The 25,757-nt window shown below is 45.5% G+C and overlaps 1 protein-coding gene across 2 annotated transcripts in view; it reads left to right on the top strand.

Annotated features, from left to right (window-relative positions):
• Nucleotides 1–483: 483 nt before the first annotated feature.
• FAM174B (family with sequence similarity 174 member B) overlaps nucleotides 484–25,757 on the top strand; it is a 157,166-nt gene continuing 131,892 nt past the window's right edge. The window contains exon 1 of one of the 2 annotated variants that reach the window (XM_069625075.1): nucleotides 484–1,198. In XM_069625075.1, coding sequence (XP_069481176.1) covers nucleotides 894–1,198 — 305 coding nt within the window. In that variant the 5' untranslated portion in view covers nucleotides 484–893. The remainder of the gene's footprint in view (nucleotides 1,199–25,757) is intronic. The other variant, XM_069625074.1, reaches the window with a different exon arrangement.

Raw genomic sequence — 25,757 nt, forward strand, 5'->3', positions numbered from 1 at the left:
ATAAATCACTAAATAAATAAATAAAATGCGCCTTTGCGGATGGCAGATTGCACGAGGGGAGAGGCACCGCATCAACCCGAGGGGCTCGGGACTCCCTGGCTGCAAGGACTGCGCGCCTAGTGCAGCCTCTCAGATGCATTGCATTCTGAGATGTGTGGGTGCGAGATAAAAAAAAACTCCAATTCCCAGCATGCAACTTTTTTTTGGGGCAGGGGGGACATTGACTGAAGGAGCCACATATGACCCGAGCCACCTGATGGGTGGCCAGGATACTCCATATCACTGTAACAAAACGTCCCCAGACCAGTTCAGTTATTTCTATCACACACATGTGATAGCAGCTTCTCAAGCCCTTATGTTCAATATTGCGATTAAAAGAAGGCGGTGTCGCGGCCACACTAGAGAGCAGGGTTATGCACACTTAGCAGGGCCCCTGTGGTGCTGTGCACGCACGTCCTGAAGGATGCCGCCTGCATCCTGCTCGGGTCACATTGCATCCCTGCCCCCCTCCCTGCTGCTGATCCAGTGACTCATCGCAGCGTGCTGCTGCTGCTAAAACTCTTCCGGGTTTGCAGGCTCATTTCCTGCAATTCCTGCTGCTGGAGGTAGCAGGCAGAGTGCCCTGGCGGGAGGCAAGCATGAACATCACCTCTGCTGCTGTGCGCGAGCGTGTGCCGGAGACCCGCGGAGCCGCAGCACGACCCGCACGCAGCCCTGCACCGGGACCACGAGATGCTGTGAGACCCCCCAGCGCCGCCTGAAGCCAGCCAGAGCCGAGCCCCAGCATCTCTGCAGCCGGCAGGACCCACCACCTCGCAGGCAACGGGCATCCAGGGATATTGATCTCCGGGGCTGCGGGCGCGCTGCAGACACCTGGCCAGACTGGCCTGAAGATGCCAGCGCTCCTGTTCGCTTTGGCTTTTGCTCTGCTGGCCCAGGGGGGTCCAGTCCGATCCCTGCCCAGCCTCGCCGAGCCCAGGAGCATAACCCACGACAGTCCCCATGGGGGCGAAGATGCCACGAACGGCACCCACGCTGCCACCCCGGAGCCCGTTTCGGGCAGCGGTTCGAACTCCAGCACCGTTTCGACCCGTTTCTCCTCCATCCTGAAAGACCTGCCCACCATTAAAAACGTGGTGATCGTCGTGTGCGGCTTCACCGCCTTCCTCATCGCCTGCCTCATGTTCAAGATATTCAGGTAAGCGCCCCTCCCTGCGGCTGGCTTCAGGTGAGCCCCGAGGCCGGTGCCTGGTGACGCGCGGATGACGTCAGCCCCCACCCCGGGTTTGCCTTTGCCACTATCCGGCTGTGTTCCTTATACCCTCTCCGTCTCCTGTTTTGAGATTGCATTCTGGGACTTGTAGTCAATGTTTTCTAATGGGCGGGGGCAAGGGCATGTAGAAAAACAGGTACGTTCAGGTATGTTTACTGTCATCATGAAATAAACATCCCATTTGGCGTTGGGGGGGGGGGGGGCGGGGGGCATCATTGCTACCCAGACCCCCAAGCCAAATGTTATGTTTATTTCACGATAATAATTTCGCATTTATATTGCGCTACGAACCCTTATTATTACCCACGGTGTGTGGTGCTCATTTATCGACCTCAGAAGGATGAAAGGCTGAGTTTGGCCATGCCGGGATTCGAACCTGCGCACGGATGTCCAATCGAGCGCTCTGCTCGCTGTGCCACTTGACTGGATACACATCACTGAACTTACCTGTTTTCAGCATAGAACATGCCCTTGCCCCACCCGGCCATTATAAAACGTGGACTACACGTCCCAAAATGCAATACAAAACAGGAACTGTCTGCAGTGAGGTTGCTTTTCTCTTGACTGGCCTCATTATCCCCAATAGCCAAATACAGAATCCAAACGGGGCAGTGGGGCAAGGCCACAGGGGCCCGTCTAATAGGGGAGTGGCAGCCACCTGGATGAGTTAGAGCTTCGTGCATTGTTACTTTTCATCAATGTTACTGCTTTCATGCCCTTTCCTACTCACTAGTTGGCAATTTTTCCTCCACTCCACGTGTTTGTTTGGACTGTCTGTGGGTCAGTTTCTTTACGGTCCCCGGGCCTCTTTCATGTCCTAGTGACCCCTTGAGTAAACATATTGATACCGAGCCCCCTTGAGTACACAACTTGTTGCCAGCACCCCCCCCAGCAGCCATGTCTAATTAAACTTCCTAATGCAGTCGCCAAAGTCCCTTTTTGAGGCGCTTCGTGCCCCCACTGGACCTCCTTCGGGCCCCCCTAGGGGGCCAGCCCCACAGTTAGACCTCTGTGTCCTCGTCTGACTTTGCTATCATATTTTAACCAAAACTCTTGACGTTTCCCCTGAAATTGTTCAACATATAACCCCCCTCAGATTCTGTGGTACTCCATCGCTAGAAATGTGGTCTAGTTTTAAGTATAATCGAGGGCGTAGAACCCTTTCAAGTTATTCATCAGGCTTTCCGTGCAGGCTGCATGTACCGGCTCCAGCCCCATTTTAATCCAGCTCTAATGCTTCGGATAAAGTTCAAAAGAACCCTTTGTATGAACAGCTGTGTTTGCTTTGTGACATGTGGCAGAAGGCACACACTTTCCCTGCAACGATTTGCACATGCAGGGACCGAAAATGAGATCGGATAGGCAGGAGCTAAAAACAGCTCCTGGCTATCCAGCATTAACCGGTGGCCAGGAGCTACTGCTGGATGGATAAGCGGGAGCTAAAACCAGCTCCTGGGTATCCAGCATTAACCGGTGGCCAGGAGCTACTGCTGGATGCATAAGCTGGAGCTAAAACCAGCTCCTGGGTATCCAGCATTAACCGGTGGCCAGGAGCTACTGCTGGATGGATAAGCAGGAGCTAAAACCAGCTCCTGGGTATCCAGCATTAACCGGTGGCCAGGAGCTACTGCTGGATGGATAAGCAGGAGCTAAAACCAGCTCCTGGGTATCCAGCATTAACCGGTGGCCAGGAGCTACCGCTGGTGAACCAGAAGCTAGCGTCTAGTGTTCCGCAAGTCTCACTTCCACATAAGATGAAAACGTATCATTGTTGCTTATTGATGGCCCATCATGTTTTAAAGGTTGTATACATGTGTCCTAATGTCTATTCATAGTTTGTCCCAAATAAATTGGTTTTCATCCATATAGGTGTGTTTGTTCGGCATCGGTTGGTCTGGGAGCCAAAAGGGACTGTTGGTGCCAAGTTAGCCAGGCTCTTCTAGGCTATAAGCAGGAGCTAAATAGCTCCCAGCTCCCCTCAGTTTCGAACCCTGACGTGCGTAGGGATGCTTTCTTTTGTGGCGTGTACGTACTAGGCCCTGTGAAATAACATAACACGTTCTTAGGTCTGGTTGTATCATTTATGTTGACAAGCTGGGTTCTCCTGGTGCTTTGCATTCTAAGTGTTACCAATTACCCATTTGGATCAAACTGATTAGATTGAGATGAAAGGGCAACTTGCCCCTGCTGTCTTTTTGACCCACAGTGTGGGGCTTGCATAGAGGTATGTAGTAGGCAACGAGTCTGTTGTGTTTGCGGTGTGTAGTATATTTATGATGGAAGCTGTACGGGAATGGCAACTAAAAAATCTTGCCTGAAATGTATATGTGACTTACAAAGTTTGTACCAGAGTTACTTGGGGCCAACAGACATGGTATTCTTTTTGCCACCCTCAGAAGACTGATAACATACCCCACTGGGATTTAATTGAGCGGCCCAAGGGCCGTTCACTAATCTTGGCAAATGGCTGGTTTGCAGTAGAGCTATCGTGCGAGTCCACTGTTCTCAGTTGCTGTACCCTAAATAAATCCTGATCACTTGTCAGTTACCTGATCGTTTCACATATTGCCACCATGCAATCAGCCTGGTAGGTGAACGGAAGCCGGCTACTCTGATGGTTGTCGGTCTCATCAAGCGGTGCATTGATTAAGTGAAGATAAACCTGGGAACGATATACAGTTTTAGGGGGGGCCCGCGGGTGGTTGTTGCTGAGCGAATATGCTAAAGCCTAGAGGATTGATGTGACTGACGTTCCGAGTTCTCTGGGTGAACTGCACAGACACCACCCGTTTGCTTGTTGCGTGCACATCGCTCATTGGCTTGCAGAAAGGCCCATAAATCTCAACTCTGGCACTTATGAACACCTGATTCAGAACAAGGTCTTTCAGAAATGACTTTGCACCACTTTCCCCATGTACAGTGCAATAGGGGGGGTCGGCCCCCTTGCATTCATATTTGGGCCCTGAATTCAATTGGCATGTTCTGCAGCAAAGGCTGGATGCACCAGTCAAATTGTGGCACTACATCGACATGCTATCGGCAAGTCTGAGGGGTGATTCAGGTTTTTCGCAGCATTTACTCGTACTCCAACAGGTGCAAAAGCTTACTATGGGCCTGATTTACAAAGCGTTTTTCAATGGGATTGCACTATTGTAAAAGGCTTTTGTACATTGGGCCCTATGCTTCTCACTGCACCATATAGACAAACTTTATTTTCTTTGTTCCACATCAATTTTTATTGATACTTTTTTCTTTCAGAAAATAAAAATGTAAACTGTTAAGTGTAGACAAATTGTTTTGCGTCAGCAATGGTTTTATTTATTTTTTATTATGAAAAAACATAGAAAAGAAAGCCTATCGAAACTAACGGCTCATAGGGCCTCATGGTAAATTGGCCAGTTCTCGGTAAAAGTGCCTGTAATAATGTTTACCTGCACTTTTACCAAACCGGCCAACTACAGCATTGCCGGTAAATCTGATCCCAACCAGCAAAAAACTGCCTGTATTATCGGCACAGTAATGCAGTTGCCTGTAATACCTGCAAAATACCTGCATGGGACTACATTGAATGGGGATTTGCTGTTTAAACCAGCACTTGTAATCTGCCGATAATACTGGCAGACAAGTGCCGGTAACGGTATTAGCGTTTGTCAGTATCCCTCCAGATACCGGCTGGATACTGGCAAACTTGAAATGATGCCCATAGTCTCAGAAAGAACAGTAATAACAAAAGTAAATAAACCAATACACAGACTGCAGTAAGGGCACAATATGATCAAGTGAGCGAATAAGGAGGCAAAATAATACATAGCTTGGTCGTAATTTTGAAGGCTAGTACAGTGAGGAATTCAGAAGAAGTGATAGTAGATTCTTTGACGCTGTGAAGAGTCGGCAATTAACCCAGAAAGGGGTGCAACAGTTGTCCAGTTATATACAAATTGCTTTCAGCAATTGAAAAACGAAACCGTATCAGTTATGTTATGTTATGTTATTTGGCATTTATACAGCTCTCTATATATCATTGGTATGACCTCAAAGCGCTGGTAGGTTGAACGCCCTCAGGGACCGTAGTCTAGGTCAGTTGAGAGAGTAAGGTGTCGAAGTGTGCTTGGGTGCACCAGTTAAGTGTGCAGCTGATGTAATTGCCTGATGGTGGCTCCATCCTAGCATTAGGTGTGGTGGTATGATATCGGTTCAATGTGTGCAGTCTGGCGGGTGGACAGACACTTAAATGTAGAGCCGGATTTGGTGGAGAGACGACTTGGAATGTGGACTGCTGATTGCATTTTTCTTCATTCTGTTGATTAACCCTTTCTGAGATAATCTGGGTGGATCACGGGTTCACGCTTGCCTCATGACATGGGATATGGCTCCTCTTTTCAAGTTCCAATCCCGGCATCGCTGACCCAGTCCTACACTAAGAATCATTTATTTTGGAACTTTTAAATGCCATAGGAATCTGAACATGCCTGATAATAATATTCGCATCCTCTTAGGAATAGGAATCTAGGAGTTGGCTCAATGGCGGCATTATCTTCCACTTGGGGGCGTAGCTAGTCGCGCGTCTTTCCAGTTATGATTGTGGACTTGGCTTCTTCGTTTGATCCGTCACTTATAGATCCTAGTTATTATTATTATTTAATTTATAGTGGGCAGAGAGAGCAAAGAAGCTCATCAGAGTCATGTACAGTAAAATCCTATAGTCCGGCGTGCAACTGCAAAGCCAATCTAAAATGGAATCCCCAATCCTAAAACTTACAATGTACAAAAAAACACAGTCAAAATGGGTACTTGACCAAACGGATACAATTTTGGAATCGGATACTGAACCCATACAAGGCCTAAAAGATGCATCTATATATGTGACACCCCGAAGAAGCCGTGTTCCACAACCAGGTCTCAAGAGCTAAGACATCTCATCTCCCTATGCTGGTAGAGATCCACTGGGAGAGCTTTTTAAACCTATAATAGCCGCTACTGACAGAATATTTTCAGGAATAGGACCAGTGACACACAGAGGGCCCTCTAGCTGCAGCACGTCATGCCTTCTCAGACCATGGGTACCCCTGAAAATGTGCAGTCTATCAACAAGGTGATTGGCTGGAGCCCTGGGCATGAATTGCCTTCTATGCCAATCACGGTACTCTAAACTCAAAGCTTAACTCCAGAGGGAGCCAGTGGAGCTTCCTAAGGATGAGGGTAATCTGGTCAAAAGTACATGCCCCCCAGTCCCTGTGACCTTCCTAGCTGCAGCATGAAGGACTCACTTCAAGGGAGCGAGGGTGGCATGACGAAGTACAACCAAAAGCGATCGCCCGTCTCATTCCTGGAGATCGGCCAAGACTGACCTAAAAGTCAAAAGTTAGTGAAAGAAGATGGTAGGAGCTGTGGGCAAAACAGGATCTTAATAGGCCGCAAGTCTGACTTTTGGGCCAGAGGGTAGGACGGTGCATACAGAGGGCTACGGGATTACAAAATTCTGTACTGCCCTGCAACTCTGTGCAATCTTGCTATCAGTACCTGGCCACGGGGCGAGTGTTGCTGCCATGGCAGGAAATTTTGGGGAAAAGTGAAACTTGTATGACGGCTGAGCATCTGCTGCTTTGTCCTTCTTCACCTTCTGCGCACTGTATGTGGCGCGAAATTTGAGGGAGAGGCTGTGGGCAAACATTGAGCAGGTGCCGGCACACCCTGGCGACAGGTCAATGGGAGAAGGAGCCGATCGTGAGGCAAGCGGGTGGGTCCTGCACTAGGGACCAGAGAAAGGTAAGCATGCGATGGTGGCAGGGAGCGGAGAATGTGAGAGACAATTTGCATGGAAAATTGGATCCTGTGAAGCAACATGATCCAGCACTACAGCAGAGTTTATTGGCTGGAAGCCCTGGGTCCTGATTGGTTCACTCCACCTGCTTACTGTTTTTGTTGCTAGCAAGTGGACATTTGATGATATTTGTCTAGGAACACATGTGCAGGGCAAAGGAATGGGTAGATTGAAGATCCAAACTAAATAATTTAACTGAGAGAGGCAGCAACAACTACCAGGCCAGACAGCTCTATGTATGGAGCAGGTTTCTAAAAGCGCGCTCAACCAGAGCCGTACTGTGCCGTGCGGGATATCCATCCCCACACGCATTTTGCCCACTTCAAAATATGAACACGGGATTGACAGCAGAGTTTATGCAATAGTACATTATCAGGGGGGACTGTTTATCGGTGCCGGCGAGCCGTCCTCCAACCCAAGGCATGGCTGGGTTAGGGCTGATGCTGAAAACCAGGCAATCCATGGAAGCGGCAGCCACTGTGCAAACCGTGAAAGCTGGATTCCTTCCCTAGGGAGAGAGGACTTGTTTGTGGACTCTGCTTATCAGTCTTCTCCTTACTGTGAGCGTGTGATGCATTCTGGGAGAATTCAAAGGCAACTGCAAGGGAGGAGTCCAGCCAATGGGTAGAGAAAGCGATGACACTTTGGGCGGAGCTCGCAATGCTCGTGACTCTCCACTTGAAACATGACTTTAACCTTTTCTTTAGGCCAGGGTTTGTCTGCATGAGCACGTGGAACACTGGCTTTTAAGACCTTATGTACCTCTATGGAAAACGTAGCTTCGAAATGTGTGCTTCTAGGGACTGTGCAATAACGCCCAAATAGACTGCCAGTGAGCTGTTCATTTTGAAATCCTACATTTCTGAGGATTTTCCATACAATTTGGGGGCTCACAAAGACGACCAAGCCTGTCTACTCCTCATCTTTCACTGCAGGGACCAAAAATGAAATCAAAATAGAATAAAGCTGGAGACCTAGCTTCTCTACCAGTTCGCTGCTGATCTAATTCACCACTAGCTGAAACTCCCGGTAATGTAAGTGTCACATGAGAAGTTACACCCCTCTCAGGGGCCAGGTGTGCATGACCCCCAAGTAAATCCTGTTGGCAAGTATTATCCAGGAAAGAGACCAACCAGACTGTCTCAGAAACCCTCCGAGCAACCCCATGCGGGCTTTCCGGATGACAGTGCAAACCTATAGCCCATGGAATCGGTGTGGCTACAAAAATACAACAAAGGTTGAAGTGACAAAAAAAACCACAACAAAGGGAGTACCTACCATCCAATGAAGGACTGTAGGCGAACGAAATTTAGTTAAGGAACCGTCAGAGTGCTCCAGCTGGTGTGAACATTTGATTGAGAGCCAAGTAAATGGTATTCCCCACTTTTTTGAAGAGTGCAACTTTGCCGAATAGTTTTTGGACGAATATTTATTTTTTGCCCCCGCCCCCCCCCTTTTTTTTTTTTACCACACAACTAATGATGGTATATTTGGGTTTCGTATATCAACCCCCTCCCCCTTCTTTTTTGTGGTAAAAGCGGACAAAAATATTTGGCAAAGTTGTGCTCGGTGAAAGAAATTTGAGGAACCCTCATCGATCCGAATAAGTAGTTCTCCAGTTTTATCTCTGAAGGTTGGTTCTCCACACAATACACTATTGCTTTTCCCAAAGGGGGGCGATCGGTGCCGGACAAGCCTGTGACGTTCTATTCCATTTTTTTTAAATCAATGACACAACTTGACCAATCTTGACACAAGCAGGAAAGCGAGCTGCAAAACTGATAGATTTAAGGTGTTCAGCGAATTAGACTTAGCAGATGGAAACACTCCTTACCGTTTCTTCCCTGAATCACATTCTTTGCATATAGCATGCATTCACTGTCATCTGCGGCACCCCCTGGGGTGAAGAGCCACCCAACCCCCACCCAATGAAAACTCGGGGTGTAAGCGAATGTAATATCTCCTAACAGAATATTGAGATTTTGATTTTGGGTTCAGACGGCCTGCAAGCAACTGGGCAACATCATTCCACGTTGTCTCGGGAACTGAAATGGACGCATGTCAGATGTCGCGGTCATGACTTGAAGCTCATCAGATCAGGCTCGAGATGTTTGCAGCTCTCCCATGAAATGCTGAGGCCCTTAAATGAGCTTCTGGCCTGGATCGAGTCTGCTTTCTGAATTCTGTGATGCCTCCATAGTGTGTCTTGGTTCCGTGCCTCTGAGTAGTCAGTGAATCAAGGGGCAAAGGGTACTGTTTATCTCTTTAAGGTCGGCCAGCCGTTTAGTCTGTAGATAACTTCTAATAAATCGGTCACATGCTCAGATTTTAGGATTTAAAGCTAGCACCACCTCCAATTAGGGTACCCTTGCAGGTATTGGATTTTGTCAGCGGTTATGTAATGTAATGCAAGTGGCCTTGTATAGCGCCTTTCTGCCACTAATGGTGGCCTCGTTGCACTTTCATGTTGACCTCCAGGTGGTCTTTGTCAAATCTAGTGCTGTTGAAACCTGGGTTTCCAGAAAGGACTTAAGCTGTGCCTTGTTCTAGTGCATGTTACAATGCCCTAAGACAGGGGTCTGTAACCAAGGGTTGATGGGAGCTGTAGTCCAAAATATCTGGAGAGCCACAGGTTGCAGACCACTGCCCTAAGAAGTTAAGGTGCATTAAGGCAAATGTCCACAACGTTATCTACGATCAAATGGCCCCCATAGGATGGGGAGGAAGGTGGAAGCCATAAGAACAGGAAGGGGCTGTTTTCAAAGCACTTACTACATGCTGCAAAGCAAACTACTCTTCAAATGAGTGCTGTAGGTAAATCATTGAAACATGTGCCAGAGTACGCCCTGATGTAGGCACGGTGCCCCTCGTGTACTGCACAGAGAGCATACTGTAACCAAGAATAACTTAAACATAAAAGAACACACTCTTTCATTGGCAAATACAGTAGCGAGATCTAACATCCATTTAGAATTTTCAGTCAACGGCGAAGTGAAATGGAACCATTTAACTAATAGCTCATTTTATTTATTTATTTGCATTTGTATAGCGCACTTACAGCCCTGGTGCATCGAGGCGCCGGTATCATGGACAGTATATATCCACCCTCTCTCGGCTCGGCTCATTTATCTATGCCGTCTCGATCACCTTATACCTTTCACTCTATTGTCTCTGTTGCCTTCCTGTAACCAGCGCCCAGATGCCTATGGGTTTGCGGCACTTTATAAATGCAAAAATAAATACATATATTGATGACTTTGCTAATGGAATGGATGGAAAGCGCTTGCTTCTGAGATGTGTCTGAAAGCTGCAGTTGCCGGTCCAAGCTTCGCTTCTGAGCCAGGGGTGCAAATGAGTTTGCTGGAAGGCTGAATGCACCAGACAAGTCTCATACAGTGGGCCGGGCCGACTATGGGTCGGAGCGGGCGGTAGGGAAAGCGGTGTGTAAATATCAGTTTAAAAAAATTATGATAAAACGGTTCAAATAGTGTTCAAATGTCTCCTGACAAAAATGTCGCTGTTTTTGCGGAGACATTACATTGAACATTCGGGGGACAACCCTGCAAGCCCCGCATTATTATAATTATTATTATTTTGTTTTTTACAAGGGGAGCAGGGGACATCCCCGCAGCCCGTCCCTATACATAATGTCACCAATGGCTTTTCCCGGGTACATTATGTATGGGTACATTATTACCTGATAACAATAACACATGGGTATTGAGGTTTTTATTTTAATGTATTGCTTTTTTAAAATGTTTTTCAGCTGTAACACTGCTGACGGACACATTGCCCTGTAATGGTATTGCCATTTTGATATATTTGTATTGTATGCCTTACATCATGTTTTAAATAGATGTAAACTGCAGGCATTACTTCATCCTTAAACTCGGGTAACTTGGAGGGCCATAAATAATGTCCTGAAGGCCTTGGGCCATTTTGTTTTGCACTCCTGTTGAGGTTGGCAAATTGAGTATCAGACCGCTGTGTCATATTAACGCCCTCTGTGAGGATGCATGCAACAGGAGAAATCCTACAGGATGTGTATAGCAATTACACCTTTCACAAGAGATGAGCCTTTTTGTAGTTTTTGTGATCCATGATAATAATGTGTTATTAATGTAGCGCTTACGCCTCAGCGCTTTACATAGTTCGTATTCACATACAGTATCACCCAACCGAAGTTGGTACATGCATAGCTATCATTCGTATTTGTATGCGAGTTTGAAGAGACATTACACGAAAGGAACGCCAGCCCCATTGAAAGGGAGCAGAGAGCGGAAACCTCGTGCCACCCTCGGGCAGGTGCGCGCGGGAGTAGCGTGACGCGCGCTTGCGCTGCAGGCGGCCAGGTGCTGCGCGAGGTGCGCCACGGCCGGGCGCCCTCTTCTTGCGCATGCGCGTCAGTGGGCCATTTAATGCCACACCCTCACCGTTGCAGCGCCACTCCTCGGAGTCAAACAGCCGCACGACGCAAGCAAATGGTTGGTTGCCAAGAGTGGAGCAAGAGGCTGTGGGCGTGCGTGTTTGAGCAGGGCCAGGGACCCAAGGGCGCGAACTATTTCAAGCAAAGGAAAAACCACGTTCTTTGAGGAGGTACCTTTGCGACAAGTTTGCTAATGTAAGGCAGAATATACCTGATTTTTTTTTTTTTTACTTTTTAATGGCCTTACGAATATGTAAATGTAAAATATTGATTGTTTTAGTATGAATTTTGTTAAAGGTTATTTTTATTTTGTAACCATATTACAAATACACATTTAAAAAAAAATGTTTTATAGACAGTACGCCATATCTGGTCGAACTTCCAGCTTTCTGAGAATAATTATTAGTTTTTTATATAGTGCTTTAATATAAAGTGCTTTACATAGGACCTATTTACATACATTACTATTATTACCGAATCGTAACTGGTATTCATTTATCGATCTCAGAAGGATGAAAGGCTGAGTTGGCCTTGCCATTATTTAAAGCTGTGACCTGCAGATCAAACACAGATCACAGCAAAAAGTCAACCCGCTGAGCCATCTTACCAGCTACGAGAAATCCGGGCGCAATGTGGGACTTCGGTATAAGAGTGCCCATTCGTGAGCCTGTGCACTTAGAAAGTGATTCAGATTTAGGGACTCCCCTCAAGTGTCACACCCTTTAGCCACCACCAAGATAATAAAAGAGGCGGGGGGTGGCTGCCCCCTCCCCCCCCCCCCCCCCCCCGGCACCCACCAGCCTCCCTCTGGCACCATATTATCCACCTCCCCTCCTTGGCTCCAAAAGCTGCCTCCGCTACTGCACCAAGAGTGTACTGTTTCCTCAGAGCCTCTTCAGCCAGGGTCCCTAGAGCGTGAGTGGTATCACTGCAGTCCCCCCCGCCCCCCACCACGAGTGCTGGACACTCAAGTGAGTCCCACACGCTTGTTTTTTGGAGATCTAACTTAACCTTCGTTTCATTTGTATAAGGGCTTGTAGCCCTTCTCAGATCGGCTAAGGCAAGAGCACAGATCCTCTGTGTGACGTGTGCAGGCTGTGGCCGGGTAGCGTCAATATCACAGTGTTGGTGGGAAGAAGGGCCACTCCCCTGCATCGCTATCAATCACACTTCCTTTTTGTTGTTCAGAGTGTTTGCCCTATTTTAGAGATGCAATGGGCATGCACGCTGTTTTCCTGGAGGGCTAGTTATAGCGCAGTGGTCTTGAAACTGTGGTGCTGGCACCCCCTAAGGGGGGCCCAAAGGATGTCAAGGGAGGGGCCTGGAGGTCTTCAAAAAGGCAGTATGGTGTCTTCTTTCAATAGAATATATACGCAGATGTGCATCTGTTGGGGCCTGGCTTGTTTACTCAAGGGAGGGTGGGGGCTCAGCAGAAAGAGTTTGAATACCACCGATCTAGATGCCTCTGGGTTGGGTGCGCTATACAAATGTCAAAATAAATAAATAAATGGAGTGAGGGCTGGTGCATTGTTCGGGCAGAAAGTGCTGCCTGCGGCTCTTGTCGGCCGGCATCTATGGCCATGGTGCTTTATAAAGCAAAATGGTCTCCCATTGCCGAAGGAGGCCACAGACATTGATCCCCAGTGTTTTGCATCCTCTAAGGGAAATGAAACCAGGAGTGTCATTAGGTGGTTGTTACCCACAAACGTTGCAAATACACGTGGTTGCTACGTTGGGTGTCTGTTTTACCAAATAATGCATTTTCACAAACCAATGCAACCGTCAAAGCCAGAATGATTTTGTTTCACCAAGCGTAGTGTGTGCCGAAAGAATGTTTAATCCTGCGTGATTCATTGCACCCTCAAATCACTTGGTGGGAGGCAGCTGTGGCATTTCTTGGGTATGAGGTGAAGTCCGGTCCTTTTAGGAGCAGCACATGTGACATATGTTATGGGTGGGTCGGGTGCCCTATGAAGAATGTTATTGGATAAAATGTCACTTCAATCAAAAAATTAACCAGTTAGATCCCGTTCAGGTCTTATGTGTTACCGGGATATTATGGGTGCCGGCAACAATGGTACATTCCAATTCCATGGAGTCCCATAGGAATGGGTTTGCCACACTCACTGTCACCAGTAGTACCGGTGCCGGTGATAGTGGCAATTATTTGCCAGTAGGTGCCTGAACTCCCAGCAGGTCAGGCTTGCTGGTAGTTCACTGACCCTACCAGCAAACTCTGAGAGTGCCAGCCCGGCAAACATGCCAGAGCCGGTATTACCGCCATGTTTACCGTATTGGTACACAATTAATTAACCCCCCCCCCCCACCCCCCTATGGCCTGATTCTGATTTAACTCATTGCATTCTCCAGGATATATCAGCCTTTTGGTCATTCAGTCTGCCCGCTTGTGTTTCTCTGTTGAAATGGGTTGAGGATTGACGAGCAAGGCCACGGATTAGAAGCATTGTGCGACTTTTCAGCGGAAAAAGAGTTTGAGAGAAGAGGAGGCAACCTCTATTTGCAGTTGGTTAGTGCCACGTGCCAAGCTTGTGCAATGAACCCTGGCAGTGCACCATGGTTTAATGAAGCGGCTTTACTGGGCTGTATGCTGGAACCATAGTAGCCTTGGAAATGTTCGTTGTGATATCCAATGAATAAATCTGGGGCCGAACCGCTGCAGGACTGGCGCACTCTGACCTTAGCCGATACACCCCCATCACCCTCCTGGAAACTCTGATGTAAATGCTAAAAGGCACAAGCAGTGTAGAGGGCCGTGTGGGTGGAACATTTTCAGGGTTGGCAAACATTTTGGCAGGTGCTTTGAAGGCACGCGTTTGCTGGCTCCCTCTGCATGCTTTTAAGGCAGTTTCGATCCAGAGTGTGTTGGCCCATCAATTGGATGGGCAACAAAGCCTCTGCATCTCATGTATGATGGTGTTCTAAGCATGGAGACACATGGTGCATGGAAAATGAATATGGATAACTCAAGAGATGAACCAAGTAAGGTAACATGCGGTGGGAAATTGCTACATGCGATTTCCCGTTCCAGGCACAGTAGCCTTCCAAATTTACAGGATGTGCAAATCCTGGTCTGCCTATTGGACATGATTCGGGCATGGATGTTCCGAAACCCCTCTCTAATAGAGGGACCACCGCTTTTAGTAACCACGGTGGAGCGAGGAGAATGTGCACACAGCCTGTCTGAATTGGTGCTGTTGTTTGTAGAGAACGGTTCTTTTTGCGTGGCCGAATGGGTGCGCTTTGGGGTTGTACCCTTGGTACTGTTCACAAGAAGCACCAAGCGAGCAGTATTTGGCGAAATCCCCTAATGATCAATAGATCTTTTGTGGCCTCTTTCACAGCATTTCCGCCTAAGTTACTTGTGCAAAAGAAGTTCTTTCTGTGGGAACATGGGCATGAACCGCTCTGGTCATGGGGGTTAGGTTTTCATCTATTCTGGCCATCTGATCCACCACCTACCAATGCTGTATCAGAAACTTCATTCAGCAGAGTTGTCCATATCTTGCGTTATTTGTTATTGGATAGGGAGATTACATCGCGGCAGAATTCGTCGAATTCAAATTCATCGAATTCGGTGAATTTGTTTAGATGAATGCGGGTGCAAATATATGTGGGGGGTGGGGTGGGTAATCAAGATCATAAAGAAAGGTGATGGTCGGGGATTGTGGGATCTACCCTCGCACATATTTGCAGGCAAATGTAAAAAAAGAAAAAGAAATTTGACAATCGACTTCGACCAAATCTCTTAGAACCGCTTGTCATCGTACTTTCTGAGAAACTGTTCTTGATCCGCCAATCTACTCTTACCAGGAAGTGAAACCTAAGGCAATGTTACCTTCCTAGTGCAAAGTATAGTGTGGAGAGCTTGAGGCACTTATAGTCTAGAGCCCGGGGTATGCAGAGAAACACCCACTGAAGAACTTTCAGTCCGCAGAGTGTATCAACAAATTGTGTTTATTAATACCATTTCTTCTCATTTCTATTTAGGAGACAGGAGTTAATATTTACTGTACAGCTTGGGCCAGGAGCTCTGTCCTCTCTTGTGCTCTCCTGCTTGCTCATGCCTCTTTTGCATGCTTCCACACCCCGCGTCAAGCGTAGTGTGCATGATGGTTTTAAAATAGAGGGGAAGAAAGACTGCTTCATGCCACAGTCCTTTTCCTCACTCCTAACAAACTGTGCAAGAGAACCACCCCCTTATTTGGCAACCAGCATCTTCCATTAGCATATTTTCAATTCCAAGAGCTGCAAGCCTATAGAAAATTACAGTTAAAAAATAGGTGTTTTTGTTCTAAAACTATGACTAATTGTGACGGTGAAGGCCCATAAGACGGTATTAGCCTATTTGACCTAAAACATTTGACCTTTTGACCAAATGTACCTTTTTTTGCATTCAGTCCAAATTGACCTTTTTTTAGGTCAAATAGGTTAATACCTACTTATCTGAACATTAGGTGCAAGGGTGTTCTCTGCTGCTCATGTTCATGTAAGTAGGTCAAAAGGGGGTCGCAGGGGTGTCCCCCGCATCGTTAACAATGGAGGTCAATTTGGTCAAAAGGTCAAATGTTTTTAGGTCAAATTGCCGAGGGCAATTTGCAAAAGGCCAAACATACCCAAACCCCATAGACTGCATGCCACTGGCCAGGGCAGTGCTTTGATTTTTTCTCATTTGGCGATTACAATGTGTTTGCAGTGTTTTTGAGGGCACAGTTAAATGAGATGGGGAGGAGATGTTTAAGTGCTCTCCAATTGGCCTTTACAGGAGAAAAGTACTTTTCAACTAGCACGTGCCCATTCTGAATTTTCCAATGCCTACTAAGAATGTCAATTCTGGTTTTGCTCATCTTCTTATCCTCCCTGCGTTTGAGCGCTTTGAAACGCTTGCTAAGTGTATAGGCGCTAAATACATGACCAATAAATAAACAGGACAAATCAACAAAGTAGCCAAAGAAAGACTGATGATTAGGGAGACTTCCAAACAAATGGGGGGAAAAGGTGTCAAAAAGCATTTTCTTTAAAAACAAAAAGTTTAACTTTGCAAGGGTGGTCCGTTTATTGGGATAATGCATATTTTTTATTGTTGGCTTTCAAAGCGAAAATGTCCCCTCCCCCAGGCCTCTTTGAAACAAACATTGTTACTCTCAATTTCTGTTTAAGCAGGTTTTGATTTGGAAGCAGGAATTGGGGGTGAGGGTGGGGGGGAGGGTGTGTGTGTGTGTGTGTGTGTCCCGAAAAGTCAAAAACGTGATTATGTTGTAGAAATAAACAGAAAATTGAATATAGATTTTTACTCTCTGAGGAAGCCCGTGCGGGTGACACGCATTACTTCCGCCATGACGAAATAAAAGGAAATTCACAGAACCATGATAACGCTGTGATTTCTTAACGATTGGAGTTTGTGTCCTATCGAATGCCACTCATATAGCGAGAGACTTGGGGTGGCAGGTCATTGGGTTAGTCTCAAGGAGCTGTCTCCACCCCCGGAGCCTTGCCTCCAATCTTGGGTTGGATGGAGGAGGTTTCTTGTAATCCACCAACAGGGCAGCGGGGTAACCATGGTGAATGGCATCTTCAAAGCAGAAAGTGGGGGGCTTGATTTTTGTGTTTTTGCAATCCTAGACGTTGCCCTCCAAGCAAGACAACACATATGCCAAATTCTACACCGTGCACCCCCATTATTGGTTCAGACCGAACCATAGCACTTTCCCATCATGCTGGAAAACCTGCTGCAGTGAAGGCACTGCACCCAAAGAGTACAGATAGAGGGAGTTGATCTGGTCATAACATTTCTTTATTTATTGGGCTTTTGTATGGCGTCTATACACAAGTGTTTCCAGGCACCACAAGACAGAAAAAGGGGGAGAGGGACATGGGGGGTGGGGCGGAACAACTGGTAACGGGTATACTAGGCCTTGTGACATTCTTACCGTGCAAGTGCAGAAAAAGTGCAAGGGAGGGAGGAAGAAGCGTGCAGGGCTAGGGAGGGGGAGGGGGCGGGGGTGGAGGAGGTGTGTAGTGCTGGAGTGAGGGAACCAGGGGGCTGATCAAGTGCTGAGGAAAGCCACAAAGGGCAACTGCAGGGGAAGTGGGAAAGGGAAAATTGCAATGCAAGGGCTGGACCAGAATCGCCTAGTTCGGGAAGGCTGCCCGAGGGCAAGTGCTGGTAGGGATGCTTGGGGTGGGTGGGGGGGGGTTGGACTGGTCAAGGAGGGCATGGCCTCTGTAAGACTCATAAGGGACCAAACACCAGTCGCAGCAGCAGAGGGGCATTAACAGGGGTGGGGGGTGAAGGAAGGAGGAGTAAAAAAGGAAAGTCTTGAGAAGTTTCTGGAACTTAAGAAGATCCGGCTCAAGTTGGAGGGGGGGCAGGGAGGCCGTTCAGAGGGAGGCACCTGCCGAAGAAAGGAATCTACCTCACACTTTCTGCTCGGAGAAGTGTCTGGCCTGCAGAGAGTTGGCGCTTGAGTAACCAACATTGTCTAGCAGGCAGGTATTTAGGGAGAGAAAGCTGGGTGTAAACAGGTCCCAGGCCCCACAGCCTTGTGAATGATGCAAAGTGTCTTGAATTTGATGCTTGCGGTCACCGGGACCCATGCAATATATATCATATTATTTCTGGTCTACTGTCGCAGGGGAGGGTGTGAGGGTCGCTATTTAAAAGAACACTTAGTCTGGGCCCATGTCGCTACCTGAGAACATACAAAATCAGATTTCTTTCATATCTTAAGGTCAAGATAACCTTTAAGGTTGAAAGGAAGACTGGTATGACTACAACAGAACCGTGGAGGATCGAAGCAGCCAGTTCTACTGAAAACTCCAGCCATACACTAAAGACTTAAAACGTCAGAACTAAGTTTAGGGTTTTGTTTTATGTGATTAAGGCGATTTAAGAATAAGACACCGACACTTGATGCTCGACGGTTGAGCACATGACGGAACTTGGCAGCCAATACAGGTCTGACTGTGCCGCAGATGTAAATGCTTCTTAGGTACATGGGGCGTGTGAATATCCTGCTTGTTATGCAAATACACGCAGTGCATAATGATGCCCGGAGGGGTGAAGCAGTGGGAATGCATTTGTGCCGAAGTAAGTCTTCCAAAGAACCTGAGTACTTCTTTTGTTGCTTTTTCATGCCTCGTCTGGCCCTCGAAATCTTGGAAAAAGAGTGTTCTGGTTGAGGGAGGATAGCCTCTTTTTACCTTGCTTGAGGGGTCTTCTCCATTCGCCGGATATAACCCTATTGGAGGCCAGGTTTTAGCTGGGTGAGGGGGGGGGGTTCTGATACAGGGTTGGAGAAGCAATGCTTTCTCATCGCCGTGCAAAGCATAATCAAGCCGACCAGGTCTGTAATGGAAGCGAAGCAGTGGCAGCTGAATAAGGCTCATTGAAATTCAGAATGTAGGAACAGGCTGGAGACCAAAATACCTGGAATTGGGGCACAAGACCGTCTAAATCATAGGTGTTCCAAAAACCAAAACATTGCACACAACACTTCAGAAATTCCCTAATTTCAGTGTGACAGTTGCAAAAACTGTTAAGCAACATAAATAAATCACTCACCTGGGTGACCGATGCGACACAACGATTTAATCAGAAGACAACCAACTCTTATCCCTTTGCCTTGGAATTAAGAAATTATCATGATCAATTCCTCAGACCATGAAAGCCCCATGTGTAGACTGAGAAGGAAGGGCAGCCATATTTTGGCATTATTCTCTATGCCCTACCGATGCACCATACCCTTTATTTGAACATTGTTTTAGTTGTGCGAATTTTGGTATTTCCCCGATTGCATAGATTGGCAAGTGGATTTCTTTTTGACCCAAGAGCACAATGCAACTTGTTGGTGTGGATATGTATTTCATGGGACGTGTAGAGCCGGAGCAAGGTGTTTTGTTTTATTCGGAACAAAGGTGGCTTATGATAAGGACGTATGCTCTAGACTTCAGTACGGTGAGATGATCGCTGACCCCACAGGGTTGAAACTCTGGAATTGCTGACGAAAGAGAGAATATCGAATACGCCTTGTTAATTCATCCACGCTTGGTTTGAGAAATCTAGATTAATTTCTGGACCACCATGCCTTCCAATGAAGGCCTGTTGGTTTTCTTTGATGTTTGAAGATTTTGCTCCCAATGTGATTCATCGTAAGGATGTTTGCTGGATGCAGACCTAGTTAAGACCCTGTTCATAACGTTTTGATTTGATTAATGATTCAAAATTGCCCCTCGACTCGTTTCTCAATGTGCTTTGGAGACGAAAAGGGGAATCTCGTGAAATAATTATCCATTTTTGAACCAAATTCTGGGAAGCACATCTGCAACTAAAACAGTCAACTCGCAGGTCTGACCCAGTGTGCTACTTAAAGGCCAATCTGTGAGCAGATGTTGCTATTAATCAGCAAATCCTAAAATCACTCGCCCCTTGCCTTGAATGCAGCTCTCCACATGGGCACATCTATATCTCGCTCATTTGCTAGTGACAAGTGCACATTTTGTTGACTGGGTATTGAGGTATTTGCTGTATTTTCTCCTCGTTGGTGGTCATTTAGTAGGGTCACCAACTTCTAACAGTAATTCCAAGCAATGCTTATGAAGGTGGTCCAGGACCTGATGTCTTTCCTTCAATCATCTTTCCCAGGATTTTTCATAGTTGATGTCAAAGGGTATATACTTCACTCGTGCCTTTCACGTAAGCGGCGCTCCCATTTGAACACAGTCAGCCAGATCATCGGCCACACAGGAATTTGGCTCGGCGGGAAAAGGAATTCTCTCCTCAACAAACTGGTCCAAATGATAAATTAAGAAATTCAAAAAAAGACCATTCTCAAAGCAAACTCATGAGATATATTAGTACTTCTAATTACGCCACGGAATCCAGCAGCTTGTCTCCACAGCAGCACATCACGTAGGGATCCGGCAGAAATGTGTGAGCTAGGGAACGCATCAGAGTAATGCGTGCCACATCACTGAATCCGTGCCCAATGTGGTATGATATAACTCCTCTGGGACAATGATGGCAACCCTAAATTGTATGCAAGTAGTACGTACACATCCAGTAGAAAGTGTATATATGTTTTCAAAACTGTGCGCAGAGATATTATTGCACTAGTATTAATTAAACCAGGAGTTTAATTTGGAGTGAAATGCTGTTTGGCCGGCTCGGAAGATAACCGACTTTCTTTATTCACAATGTAAGATCAGGCCTGACGGATACCGGTGTCCCATCTCTCCAACTCCTCTAAAGAAGCATCAGTGATGCACTGTGCTCTTACCATGGCAAATTACATTGCATAACAATTTAAGGGAGTAATAACATGTAATAAAAAAATGAAGAAACATTGGTGCCACGGCAAAGTTGAAAAAATCCCCATGTCTGATGCCTTCTGCTCTCCAGAAGGATCAGTGATGGATCCTTGTTCTACTCATTGCCCTCTAACAACCGTACCGCATGCCAAAGGTCCAGACATAGCATAGCCCTCTCTGAATATTTAATGCCCTTTTAATCACATGCCCTGGTGGTTTCTAAGATTCATCCAGATCAACGTGGCCTTGGTTTTCACATCGTACTCTAGTTTGACATGCTCAGCCTGCTCTCTGATTCTGTCCTTGGCACTTCATCATTGATCACATCCAACCTAGCTTTGCGCTCTTTCTTAGCGTACTTCAATTCGTGATCCCCCGTGTGTCCTTGATGGAAATGACCTCTTTTTACAATAACACAACACCCAAACAGTTTTGATTTGCAATAGTGTATAGTATGGGGTCCAGCTCTTCCTTAAAGGTGGTCATTTTTAGGGCTCTGACTAGCTCTTCCTTCGGCCTTTGGAACTCTTGAAGACAATCTTCAGGCCAGTTACATTGTATGTTTTTTCTGTCTTGTTCTCTGTGCTTGCATTTTGAATATCATTTTAATGCAGTTCTACGTATCCTTTAAATGAAGATACCTCGTTTTTGTTTTCAGGCTGAAGCATCACAAGTATTGCATTGATGGTGTCTTCCTTTGGTTTTAAACTCTCTGATGATAATTCATGCTCTGGGCCACCTTGTGTCTCCTGAATGATAACTGCTCTATACTTATTGTTATCCATGCATTTTTGATATCCTAAAGTGCACTCTGAAGCCTGGTGTTGTCGTCCAAAACGCTGCCGCACAAAAGAATGCCATTCTAATAGCCTTTAATTCAACGCTTTTTCCCAAGCCGTTTATGCACCGTTTTATGGAAAACTCTCCCCACAGAGATTCGACCGAGTCATGCTTATTCTGAATATTCCAGGAGGTGTGAGGAAGGAAGTGAAGTTGATGGACTTGGGGTGAAGCTTCACCTGATAAGCTTACTCCAGGTCAACAAGGAAAATATTCTTTCCTTGCTTGTTGCTGTTGTCAACTCAGATGTTGGGCAGGTGAAACAGTTTGGTCACAACATTTTTTGTTTAACCTGTGCCTGTCAACACACTGCCCATTAGAGCCGTTTGTCTTCCTTACCACTACAAGTGGGCAGGCCCTTTCTGAGACATCTTATTCTCTGTTATTCCTTCTTTAACCATTCTCTCGAATTCTTTAATGACCTCCTCCCTCAACATAAGGGGTGCTTTCCTAAACTTGACTACTCGATGAAGCACATTGTGTTTTCCACTTAATTAGATGAAGAATTTCAGTCACCTCACATTTTCCAGAATCACCTGTGGATCCTAGCACTTTACCTCACTGCACACACAATGGCTGTGATCCCATTGCCCACCACTAGGACGTGTCCCTCAGTATTGTAATTGTGGATGATCTCTAGCTTTCTATCTCTTCTTAGTAGATTCCCTCTTTTCCCGTTCACCTGCATGAAGCAAAGTAACCCAACGTGCTGATATTTAGTGTACACTTCCTGTAAGTAGAAAGTTGAAAGTTTGAGAGGGGCACATGATAATGGTGAAAATCTACATTTACCTAGAATATCAGATTTAATGACCAATTACCCTGAAAGATAAAATGGAGAAACCTCCTGTTATTGTTTAATAGGGTCAATAGCTAGTTAAATTCCTTTAACAAAAGAAAAGGTGGTAATTGACCCTAAATTGGAGCATACAGGGCTAAGTCGAGAGCAGTTGCTATTTACAGCATTGCAGTTTGGGGCTATGCCAGGCAAACCTCTATCACTACTAGTAAAAAGAAATCATCTGGACTGTGTCGGCTCTTTTTCACTGTAGACCAATTACAGTTTGGCAAACATGTGTAAGAAATTAGATTATAACTTAACATATTAATAAAGGAAATATTTGACCTTAATGTGCTTGGGTGCATTGCAGGGGTGGGGCTAATTTGTAATCAACTGAAATGCTTAGGTCCCGATAAGAGGTTTAAAAAGCCCTTTCATGTAATGGAAAATATAGGCAAATTTATAAAGGAGAAATTATTGAAGGTCCATATGTATAAAAGACTATATACGTTTTATAGGAATACATAGACAATTGAATAGACTGAGCATTTACAAACTGACTTGACACATCATTATCCGACTAAACACCTATATTGCTGTATGTGGAGGACAATCACTAGATCACGTCTGGATGTATTACCCCTTAATGACCACCTTGCCCCTGTGTAAGTGTGCATCATTCAGTATTTAGAAAGTATCGCACATTTTATGATTTTTTTTTTTTTATTATTTTTTGTAAATTCAAGTAAACAGGGTTTGACTGGCTTAATAATTTCAATTGGCAACTTCATAACATGCTGAATTGCTAAAAAGATCAATTGATTGTAAAATCGGGAAACATTTTCCTGATGTTGCTATTGAGTGCTGCATGAGGGGGAGCTTGTGGTTACATTGAACTGTCATCATTGCCACAAAACAGTGGCTGCAGCATCATCAATTACTATTCTTCAATATTTGCACCCCAAAAAGGATGTGTAGCCATTATCTGGTCACATGTAAGTTGAAGTACACAAACAACTCTGACTGGACATAATGATTTGGTGAAATTAGTGATTTGTTTTTTTAGAGCAATGTAAGTTAAATAGACATGGGGATTTAACAGTTTTTGCATACAGTATGGGGCTATGAATTCACTACTTATTGGATTTACGATAGAATGTTGTTATTGTGCTATATTTTGGATCTATATATAGAACCTATTCAATGGTTTTCGATGTAATACATTGTATTAATCTCTTTGGAAACAAAGCCTGATTTGAGAATTAGCGAAAGAAAGAAAGTGTGAGGTGGATGGAGGAAGAGTCAGAGAGTGAGGGTGTGTGTGTGTGAGTTAATGGATGAGGGTGAGTGCGAGACCCGAAAGAGAATTTAATATTGCTTTGTTGGTCCTGAGTTATATGATTACAGGTGTTGCTAAAGCTTTGGTGGGTTGTTTGGTATTGGAAGTACAACTGTACACGTGATTTATGTGTCTCTCTGATGGCGTTGCATAGTGATACACATTCTGTTACTTTATGTGCCACAAGATTTCTCCTAGAGTAGTACAGAGTTCTTTTAAGTCTTTCAGGTTTCTGAAGTTGATGAATGCATGGAAGAATTCTCTACAGCCGCAGTTCCTTGTTTCCTCATATTTCAAACAGTGCATGAGGAAGGGAATCTTTGACACGACAGTCACATTGTTGACGGATCCTGTCTTGCTCTGTTTTTCTGGTTTCACATTCCACAAACATGTGCCACAGATTCTCCCCTTCATTCATAGCCTACACACTCCTAAATCCGACCAATTCCCATCTCCATCTTCCTGAACTCCTGAATTGGCCTCCAGAAGGTCCTAAATTATCTTCTCTTTCGAAGCATTCAGAGGTATAGTCGTGAGCATTCACCGGCAGTGAAGCCCAACACTCTGCCTGGGGACCTGCACATATGACATGTCCCCATGTGTCACAGGGTGATGTGAGGAGCCAGGAATGAGACACGGACACACAGGAGACTTGTTTGTGGCTACAAATATTTATTTAAACAAAACGTTGTTGGAAAATGCCTCACTATCCCTAATCTAGGAGGAATTTCCCTAATTTAACCCAAAGCTAATGGGTCTGTCGGTGTCAAGATGGCCATACAAAGAGACTGTGCTGTGTCCGCAATCCTACTCCGGCCCTCACACTCTAAAGTAACTCTAACGTGAAAAGGGTACTGTCTCTTGTATTCTTAAAGTGTTCAAATAACCAAAGTTCAACATAAAAGTTCAAATCCAGCAAAGGCTTTCACATGACAGAATATAACTTTGGGCAACTCGCTCCCTTGCCCAAGCTTTCTCTTCAGCTCCAATCCTTAAGGTATACTTCTTCTTAAGGACCCTTGCTTTCCTTCATGTACTTAGTTCACAGTTCACAATTACTATATTGTCTTTCTTGAGATCCTTCTCTTACAGTTCATAATTCTCAAGGGCATGAACTTTCCTCGTGATACATCACAATTTGCATCCACACTTCTCTCTACACCTGGTGTATTCTCCTGCCAGGACTTTGTTACGTAATACATTAATTTGATTTCACATAATATACTCTTCTACCAGTACTTTGTTGCACAACACATTAACTCAAACTTCACCTGGTATTCTCTTCTGCCAGGACTTTGTTATACAAAACATTTACTTGACTTCCTCAGTCAGGATTTAAATGACCTATTCACAATTTAGGCTGAGAAAATGGTTTTATTTGTTTTTTGTTTCAGTGTGCTTCTTTGCTGTTATTCTGTGAAGCAGCATAGTCTGCTAGACTCTCCGGCATTTGCCTTATGTAATTCAGGCTATTCAGTAGTCTCTGGCTTCCCCTTGCATTAGTTGCTTTCTCCATCTATTGTTTCTAGGTAATGGCTTCTGTGGTAGCCAGTCATAATGTCGAATGCAAAAAGTCGAATCCAAAAATGTCGTTAAAAAAATGTCCAAAAAATTAAAAACCTTGAATGTCTCTTTGTATTCTTTTTTTTGGCTTTAGCTAGTCCAAATAAACAGGGGGCTGGGAGGGGGGGGCACCCCCATTTAAATTTTTTTTAAAAAAAATAAAACATTTCAAATATTTTTTTTTCGACATTTTTGCATTCGACTTTTTTGAATTCGACTTATTCACTATAAACCGGCTTCTGTACGTTGGCAATCTGGTAACCTTTTTACTTTCCCTGGGCTTACCGGTTGCCTTTGGCGTTGCTTCGTCTGTTGGCTTCTCGGATTTGGCTTAGTGTCCATCCCGGTAGGTGCAATCCTGCTACCATGCCTCCTTCGGTACATAGT

The sequence above is a fragment of the Ambystoma mexicanum genome, chromosome 11, assembly GCF_040938575.1.
Source record: "Ambystoma mexicanum isolate Mex_15411 chromosome 11, UKY_AmexF1_1, whole genome shotgun sequence".
Lineage (NCBI taxonomy): Eukaryota > Metazoa > Chordata > Amphibia > Caudata > Ambystomatidae > Ambystoma > Ambystoma mexicanum.